At 42.8% G+C, this 8,857-nt stretch overlaps 3 protein-coding genes across 6 annotated transcripts in view; 1 reads left to right on the forward strand and 2 right to left on the reverse strand.

Moving 5' to 3' along the window:
* LOC108298846 (40S ribosomal protein S15-like) overlaps window positions 1–445 on the reverse strand; it is a gene marked incomplete at its 5' end in the record, with an annotated part of 3,227 nt that extends 2,782 nt beyond the window's left edge. Inside the window, one exon of the mRNA XM_037735978.1 lies at window positions 7–445. Within this exon, the coding sequence (XP_037591906.1) occupies window positions 7–445 (439 nt within the window). The remainder of the gene's footprint in view (window positions 1–6) is intronic.
* CNOT10 (CCR4-NOT transcription complex subunit 10) overlaps window positions 1–8,857 on the forward strand; it is a 96,807-nt gene that overhangs the window by 48,832 nt on the left and 39,118 nt on the right. For all 4 annotated transcript variants that reach the window (XR_005198937.1, XM_017521687.1, XM_017521688.2 and 1 more), the window contains 3 exons: window positions 2,770–2,891; window positions 4,124–4,300; window positions 7,765–7,845. Coding sequence is in view for 3 of the 4 variants with exons in the window: in XM_017521687.1 (XP_017377176.1) it covers window positions 2,770–2,891; window positions 4,124–4,300; window positions 7,765–7,845 (380 nt within the window). In the remaining variant the exon portion in view is untranslated. The remainder of the gene's footprint in view (window positions 1–2,769; window positions 2,892–4,123; window positions 4,301–7,764; window positions 7,846–8,857) is intronic.
* LOC108298858 (40S ribosomal protein S15-like) lies at window positions 363–2,166 on the reverse strand. Its single transcript, XM_037735979.1, has 2 exons — window positions 2,135–2,166; window positions 363–1,844 (listed from the first exon to the last, which is right to left on the reverse strand). Exons 1-2 carry the CDS (start codon window positions 2,164–2,166, stop codon window positions 1,313–1,315), a joined length of 564 nt encoding a protein of 187 aa, XP_037591907.1. The 3' UTR covers window positions 363–1,312.

Genomic DNA, 8,857 nt, shown 5'->3' on the forward strand with positions numbered 1-8,857 from the left:
GCCGGCCGTGCTTCACGGCCTTGTAGGTGATGGAGAACTTGCCCAGGTAGTGGCCGATCACCTCCGGCTTGATCTCCACGTGGCTGAAGGTCTTGCCGTTGTAGACGCCCACCATACTGCCCACCGTCTCGGACGCGATGATCACGTTCCGCCTGCGCGGGACCACTTCCGCCTTCGCCACTTCCGGCTTCTCCATGGGCGGTGCCGCCTTCGTGGCCTTGCGCAGGCGCTTCAGCAGCAAGTGCTGCTTCCGCCTCAGGCCCCGGGGTTCAGGCTGCCGCTGGCGCACCCTGTACAGCTGCATCAGCTGCTCATAGGGCACGTCCAGCAGCTGGTGCACGTTCACACCGTGGTAGGTGAAATTGGAGAAGGTCCACTTCTTCTGCTTTACCTCTGCCGTTCTTGCTGGATCCTCAGAAAAGACTACTCTGTTTTGTTTTGTTTTTTGAGACAGAGTCTCGCTCTGTCACCCAGGCTGGAGCGCAGTGATGCGAACTCGGTTCATTGCAACCTCTATCTCCCGCGTTCAAGCGATTTTCCTGCCTCAGCCTCCCAAGTAGCTGGGATTACAGGCATGAGCCAATGCGCCTTCCCGCTACTTTTTGTTTACATGAGATTGGAGAAAATTCTAAGAGCAAAATCCAATTCAATTATGACCTGATAATTTATTTAAAATAATTTACTTAGAATATTCTATACCTCCACTACCATGACACATATTACAGGTACGTTAACACCAGAGTAAGGAAAATAAGCCCGAAATACAGTGTAAAAGAAAAGGGAGGCCAGGCTCAGTGGCTCACACCTGTAATCCTAGCACTTTGTGAGGCCGAGGCAGGCGGATCACAAGGTCAGGGGTTCAAGACTAGTCTGATCAACATAGTGAAACCTTGTCTCTACTAAAAATACAAAAATTAAAAGTTAATAAAAAGTTTATTAAAAGGACGAAAGGAAAAGGTAGATACAGGGTCTCGCTTTGTTGCCCAGGCCTGTCTCAAGCTCCTAGTTTCAATCTGTCCTCCTACCTCATTTTCCCAAAGGGCTGAGATTACAGGCATGAGCTACTACACCCAGCCAAATTAGAGACTTAGAATGAAGGGGGACGATAAATGAAATTATCACTGTGAGCTCTATAGTGACATAATACATCTTAGTCAGATACCCTAAAGTACTATGTTGTGTACTTTTATTATTTTCACTTTATTTATTTTTTGAGGGGGCAGAGTCTGTCACCAGGCTGGAGTGCAGTAGCACCATCCCTGCCTCCCCGGTTCAGGTGATTCTCCTGCCTCAGCCTCCTGAGTAGCTAGGACTACAGGGAGGAGTGGGTAGCCCCAGTGCCCGGCCGGCCGTGCTTCACGGCCTTGTAGGTGATGGAGAACTCGCCCAGGTAGTGGCCGATCACCTCCGGCTTGATCTCCACGTGGCTGAAGGTCTTGTTGTTGTAGACGCCCACCATACTGCCCACCATCTCGGACCGGATGATCACGTCCCGCCTGCGCGGGACCACTTCCGCCTTCGCCACTTCCGGCTTTTCCGTGGGCGGTGCCGCCTTCGTGGCCTTGCGCAGGCGCTTCAGCAGCAAGTGCTGCTTCCGCCTCAGGCCCCGGGGTTCAGGCTGCCGCTGGCGCCCCCTGTACAGCTGCATCAGCTGCTCGTAGGGCATGTCCGGCAGCTGGCGCACGTTCACGCGGTGGTAGGTGAACTTGTAGAAGGTCCATTTCTTCTGCTTTACCTCTGCCGTTCTTGCCGGATCCTCAGAAAAGACTACTCTGTTTTGTTTTGTGTTTTGTGTTGTTTTGTTTTTGAGACAAGAGTGTCGCACTGTCACCCAGGCTGGAGCACAGTAGTGCGATCTCTATTCACCACACCCTCCGCCTTCCGAGTTCAAGTGATTCTCCTGTCTCAGCCTCCTGAGTAGCTGGGATTAACAGGCGCATGCCACCACGCCCGGCTAAGTTTTGGATTTTTAGTAGAAACAGTGTTTCACCATGTTGGTCAGACTAGTCTTGAACCCCTGACCTTGTGATCCGCCTGCCTCGGCCTCACAAAGTGCTGAGATTACAGGTGTGAGCCACCGCGCCTAGCCTCCCTTTTCTTTTACACTGTATTTTGGGCTCTCTTATTTCCTTACTCTGGTGTCAAAGTACCTGTAATATATAGCATGGTAGTGTAGGTATAGAGTAATCTAAATTATTCTAAATAAATTATTGGGTCATAATTGAATTGGATTTTGCTCTTAGAATTTTCTCCAATCTGATGTAAACAAAATGTAGTGGCCAGACACGGAGGCTCACGCCTGTAATCCCAGCACTTTGGGAGGCCAAGATGGGCGGATCACGAGGTCAGGAGATTGAGACCATCCTAGCTAACACGGTGAAACCCCGTCTCTACTAAAAATATAAAAATTAGCCGATGTGGTGGCGTGCCCCTGTAATTTCATTACTCCGGAGGCTGGGGCAGGAAAATCGCTTGAACCTGGGAGGCAGAGGTTGTAGCGAGCCGAGATCGCACCACTGCTCTCCAGCCTGGGCGACAGAGTTGAGACTCCGCCCAAAAAAAAAAAAAAAAAGTAGCACATATCCCAGATTTTCAGTCTTGTGTGCTTTTTCCACTAATACCAAACACGTTTCCGTTGTCACCAAAAAAATCCTCACTGATTTTAAGAACTTTCTTAAATTTAGGGTAATTGTGAGAGGTATTTCCTCATTTTTTATACCATATCTTAAAATTCTCTTAAGTTTATTGGAAATGATTTGTATTTTGTAGACTTCTGAACAAGAAACTAAAGGCCTTCCCAGCAAAAAAGGAATTGTACAGTCTATTGTTGGTCAAGGCTATCATCGTAAAATAGTTTTGGCATCACAGTCTATACAGAATACTGTTTATAAGTAAGTATTTTGCAAAGAAAAAGTATATATATTAATACTGCTTTACACCATGTTACTTATATATTAAAGTATGCTTAGGATTTATCATTGCTTAGGAGGAACCATTTTCTAACTAAGTTTTATTGCTGTTTAAAGAGACCCTCATGTATATATAGGTCCATAGTGAATGTTATCTAACGTGATTTTGGTTTATTACATCCATGGATGCTGCAATTATTGATGGCCTAGGAAACCCTAGTCTATTCAGTGCCATTATTAAGAATATCCAGAAGAGGGCATCTTGGTATCTCCTTTTTATGTAGTTTTGGTTATCATTTGTACTTTTCATTTAGATTTTTTTTTTATAGTCACTAGGACTGAAAATACATGAAAGTGAATTCTTAGTATTAGTAGAAAACAGGTGTGTTAAAACATAAAGCAACCAAAGCAGTATAGAAGCAGTCACATGTACAATCTTCATTTGACAATTTGAAATTGCCATTATTTGTAAAGTGTCAGACTTTGCAAAGAATTAGCGGCCTTAATTTGTTTTTGTTAAAGAAGAAAATCTCTACCATTTAAAAATTATTCCAAAGTTTAAAAAACATCTGATACATAATTTAGTCTTAATTTAGATCAACTATAATGCAGGAATATTTTTAAAGACTTATGATAAAGCATTTCAAAATTTTAAAGCAATTTCAACATTGTTACTCCTTTTCAAAATTTTATTTTTCCCTAGTATAGATTCTGTTTGAGTATATCAAACCAACAGAAAGTTGTATAAAATGTTATTGAAATTATCAGACCAAAGGTAGGGTTGCTGTTTAAGTGTATAGAGGCATTTTTGAAAGCAAGGATCAACCAAAGTAAGCCTCAAACATGAAAATCTGTTTTCTTCCCTCCAATCCCATTCTTAATAAACCTGTCATGGCCCTCATTACAGTTGCCCTTGTCTGCAGTTTCTCTAGTATGTTAACATTAACGTTGTAGATAGACATCAAATTGTCTCTCCTTGGTCTCATTCATAGAGACACAGTGTACGTAATTTATATACTTGTAACCCATACTGTTTACAACCTATACTCAGGATTTAGGTTCTTCAGTGTTCTTTTATGATGGATTATATTAAAATTTCTACCTATCAAAAGGCAAAACTTTCATTTACAATCTGTTGTTTTTATTCCTTATAATAAAAAGTCTTATTTTAAAATTTTTTATCCACTTAGCTAATTTGGTTTTGTTCTTTTAAGTGATGGGCAGTCTTCGGCCATTCCTGTAGCCAGTATGGAGTTTGCAGCCATATGTCTCAGAAATGCCTTGTTGCTGCTACCTGAGGAACAGCAAGATCCAAAGCAGGAAAACGGGTCGAAAAATAGTAATCAATTAGGTGGGAACACAGAGAGCAGCGAGAGCAGTGAAACTTGCAGGTATTCTAATCCTTGTGACCTCCCTTGGCAAAATCCTTTCAGGACTTCTTTAAACCCTTTTGTTTTTTAAAGTAAATTCCTGAAATCTTCAGACTAAATTTCTGAAATTCTCTGTTTTGTATAACAGGAAGGGAAAGTATTTATATTTCTAGTCTTTCTGGAAGAGAGAAATAAGGTGAAGGCTAAGCTAGAAGAGATCCTTGAAAAAGAAAAATAGAAAGTAGCAGCTTTGGTGCGGTAGTTCACTCCTATAATCCTAACACTTTGGGAGGCTGTGGTAGGCGGATCTCTTGAGGTCATGAGTTTGAGACCAGCCTGGCCAACATGGTGAAATCCTGTCTCTAGTAAAAATACAAAAAATTAGCTGGGTGTGGTGGTGGGCACCTGTAATCCCAGCTATTCTGTAGACTGAGGCAAGAGAATCCCTTGAACCCAGGAGGTTGCAGTGAACCAAGGTTGTGCCACTGCACCCCAGCCTTGGCAACAGAGTGAGACTTTGTCTCAAAAAAAAAAAGAAAAAGAATAAAGAAAGAAAGTAGCAGCTTTTCATTGACTGGAGGGATGTTTATAAGAAGTCCTGTTATTGGCCAGGCATGGTGGCTCACGCCTGTAATCTCAGCACTTTGGGAGGCTGAGGCAGGTGGATCACCTGAGGTCAAGAGTTTAAGACCAGCCAGGCCAACATGGCAAAACCCTGTCTTTAAAAACAAAAACAAAACAACAACAAAAAAAAAAAGTCCTGTTGTCAGACAACTAAAAAAAAAAAAAAATTGGCCAGGCACAGTGGCTCACGCCTGTAATCTCAGAACTTTGGGAGGCCGAGGCAGGCAAATCACCTGAGGTCAGGAGTTTGAGACCATCCTACCAACATGGAGTAACCTCATCTCTACTAAAATTATAAAATTAGCCTGGTGTGGTGGCACATGTCTGTAATCCCAACTACTCAGGAGGCTGAGGCAGGAGAATCGCTTGAACCAGGGAGGTGGAGGTTGCAGTGAGTTGAGATAGCGCCATTGCATTTCAGCCTGGACAACAAGAGCGAAACTCTGTCTCAAAAAAATAATGAAATACTTTGGCCAGGCGTGGTGGCTCATGCCTGTAATCTCAACACTTGGGGATTCCGGGGTGGTTGGATCACTTGAGGTCAGGAGTTTAAGACCAGCTTGGCCAACCTGGTGAAACCCCATCTCTATTAAAAATACAAAAATTAGCCAGGCATGGTGGTGGGCAGCTATAATCCCAGCTACTGGGAAGGCTGAGGCAAGAGAATCCCTTGAACCCGGGAGGTAGAGGTTGCAGTGAGCCAAGATCATTCCAGTGCACTACAAAATGAAATTACTTCTCAAAAAAACAAAAAAAATATTAAAGTAAGTGCTTAACTCCTAAAGCTTCTCATTTGTTATTATCCTCTGCCTATCACCTTAATATGCTATAATCACCAACCTCCAGAATATTTTTGTATAGTTCTAGTTTTTTAGTATAAATTCAAAATTGTGCAAATCTAGGCAGGGAGCTGGAGGCCAAGAGCTCAAGTCTAGCCTGGGCAGCATAGCAAGACCCCATCTCTTCAAAAAATTAAAAATAAATAAAAATTATGTGACTCTTTAGAAATTGGGAGAACTTATCTAGTAAGGAGCAAACAAGTTCCATTATGTATAGGAAATTCTGCTTTTTTCTTTTTTTGTTTGTTTGATGAGACAGTCTCCCTCTGTCGCCCAGGCTGGAACGCAGTGGCAGAATCTCAGCTCACTGCCACCTCCACCTCCCAGGCTCAAGCAGTTCTCCTGCCTCAACCTCCTAAGTACCTGGGATTACTGGGGAAGCACCACTACACCCAGCTAATTTTTGTCTTTTTAGTAGAGACAGGGATTTGCCATGTTGTTGAGGCTGGTCTTGAACTCCTGGCCTTAAGTGATCTGCCCACCTCCACCTCCCAAAATGCTAAGATTGCAGGCATGAGCCACCACGCCCAGCTGGAAATTCTGCTTTTTAGACATGACATCTTTAAACTCATGTCTCCCATCCCAGTGTTTTCTCTTGATTGTAATAATAACATATATTTACTATAGAAATTTAGGCCAGGCATCTTGGCTCACACCTGTAATCCCGGCACTAAGGGAGACCAAGGCTGGAGGATTGCTTGAGGCCGGGAGTTCAAAGCCAGCTTATGCAATGTAAGTTCAAAGCCAGCTTTTGCAATGTAATGAGACCCCATCTCTACAAGAAATAAAAAAATTAGCTGAATGTGGCAGTCGGCACCTTTAGTCCCAGCTACTTGGGAAGCTGATGTGAGAGGATTGCTTGAGCCCAGGAGTTTGAAGCTGCAGTGGGCTATGATCGTGCCACACTGCACTCCAACCTGAGCAACAGAACTTCAAAAACCCAGTCTCAAAAAAAAGGCGGGGATGAGGGGTTGGGGGAATTAGAAGAATGAGAAATGTGCGAAAATTTTGAGTGATTTCCTTCATAGTAAAGATAACTTTTTTTTTTTTTTTTTTTGAGATGAAGTTTCATTCTTGTCGCCCCCAGCCTAGAGTACAATGGCACAATCTTGGCTGACTGCAACCTCTACCTCCCACGTTTAAGCAGTTCTTCTGCCTGAGCCTCCCAGCTAGCTAAGATTACAGGCACCTGCTACTATGCCCAGCTAATTTTGGGGGTTGTTTTGTTTTATTTTCAAGATGGAGTCACTCTGTCGCCCAGGCTGGAGTACAGTGGCATGATCTCGGCACACTGCAACCTCTGCTTGCGGGGTTCAAACAATTCTTCTGCCTCCGCCGCCCAAGTAGCTGTGACTACAGGCATGCCCCACCACAGCCGGCCAATTTTTTGTGTTTTTAGAAACGGGGTTTCACCATGTTAGCCAGGATGGCCTAGATCTCCTGACCTCAGGCGATGCAGCTGCCTCAGCCTCTCAAAGTGGTGGGATTACAAGCATGAAGCACCACACCCAGCCAGTTAGAGATTTTTTAAAGCAGTATTGTGTGCTGGGGAAAGAAACTAATATACAGTATAGCTTTAACATGTTAGTGTTACCAAATTACTAAGCATTTTTATTGTTTAACTTTTTTTTTTTTGAGGTGGAGTTTCATTCTTGTTGCCCAGGTTGAAGTGCGATGGCACGATCTCGGCCTACCGCAACCTCCACCTCCCATCTTGGCCTCCTGAGTAGCTGGGATTACAGGCATGCGCCACCACGCCCGGCTAATTTTGTATTTTTAGTCGAGATGGGGTTTCTACATGTTGGTCAGGCTGGTTTGGAACTCCTGACCTCAGGTGATCTGCCTGCCTTGGCCTCAGAAAGTGCTGGGATTACAGGCTTGAGCCACTGCACCCGGCCCTGTTTAATTCTTTTACACTTTTGTTGTAAAAAGTTACATGGGAGTAAGGACAGGGAAACAAAATTTTGTATTCAATTATTTATTTGTGGCTTTTTGTAATTAAGACTCTTACCTCTATTTTAGCAGTAAAAGCCATGATGGAGATAAATTCATTCCAGCTCCACCTTCTTCTCCATTGAGAAAACAGGAATTAGAAAATTTAAAGTGAGTATCTAAACAAAATTAGCATTGTATCTATTGAACACATTCTTTTTTATCTTGTTTATAGTGTTAATATGATGAATTACACTGGTCAAATGTTAAACCAATCTTTCAATCTTGTGATAAGCCCTACTTGGTCAGAATGTATTTTCTTTTGTATAAATTTTTAGACTTGATTTGTCAATATTTTGTTGCAAATAGGTGCTTCTATATTCATGAGAAAAATTGGTCCATACTTTTCTTTCCTTGAAATGATTTTGTCAGATTTGGTTTCAGGATTATGCTGACCGTGTAAATGAGTTGAGAAGTGTTGCTTCTTCTGTTTTCTGCAAGCGTCTGTGTAAGATAGGTATTACTCATGGACACAAAGGGAAACAACAGGCACTGGGGCCTCCTGGAAGGTGGAGGGTGGGAGGAAGGAGAGGATCAGAAAAGTACCTATTGGGTACTAAGCTTAGTACCTGGGTGAGGAAATAATGTGTACAACAAACCTCCATGACACAAGTTTACCATATAACAAACCTGCACATTTACCCCTGAACCTAATAAAAGGACAGGTATTACTTCTTCCTTAAGTATTTGATAGAATTCACCAATCAAACTATCTAGCCTAGGGTTTTATTTGCAGGAAAGTTTTAGATAATGAATTCAACTTGTTCAACAGAACACTTTTCAGATCTTGTATTTAAAGCCAGGATAATGCTTAAAGGATTTTCTGTGCTGACAGAGGTTTTGGTCAGTTTTTTTTTTTCTTTTTTTTTTTTTTTTCTATTTTTTTTTAATTAATTTATTTTTTTTTTGAGACAGAGTCACACTCTCTCACCCCGGCTGCAGTGCAGTGACACAGTCTCCAGCCCACTGTGACCTCCACCTCTGAGATTCAAGTGATTCTCTTGCCTCAGCCACCAAAGCAGTGGAATTATAGGAGTGTGCCACCATGCCCAGCTAATTTTGTATTTTAAGTAGAGACCAGCTTTCTCCATGTTGGCCAGGCTGGTCTCGAACTCCCGACCAC

The sequence above is a fragment of the Cebus imitator genome, unplaced genomic scaffold, assembly GCF_001604975.1.
Source record: "Cebus imitator isolate Cc_AM_T3 unplaced genomic scaffold, Cebus_imitator-1.0 Scaffold21, whole genome shotgun sequence".
Taxonomy (NCBI): domain Eukaryota; kingdom Metazoa; phylum Chordata; class Mammalia; order Primates; family Cebidae; genus Cebus; species Cebus imitator.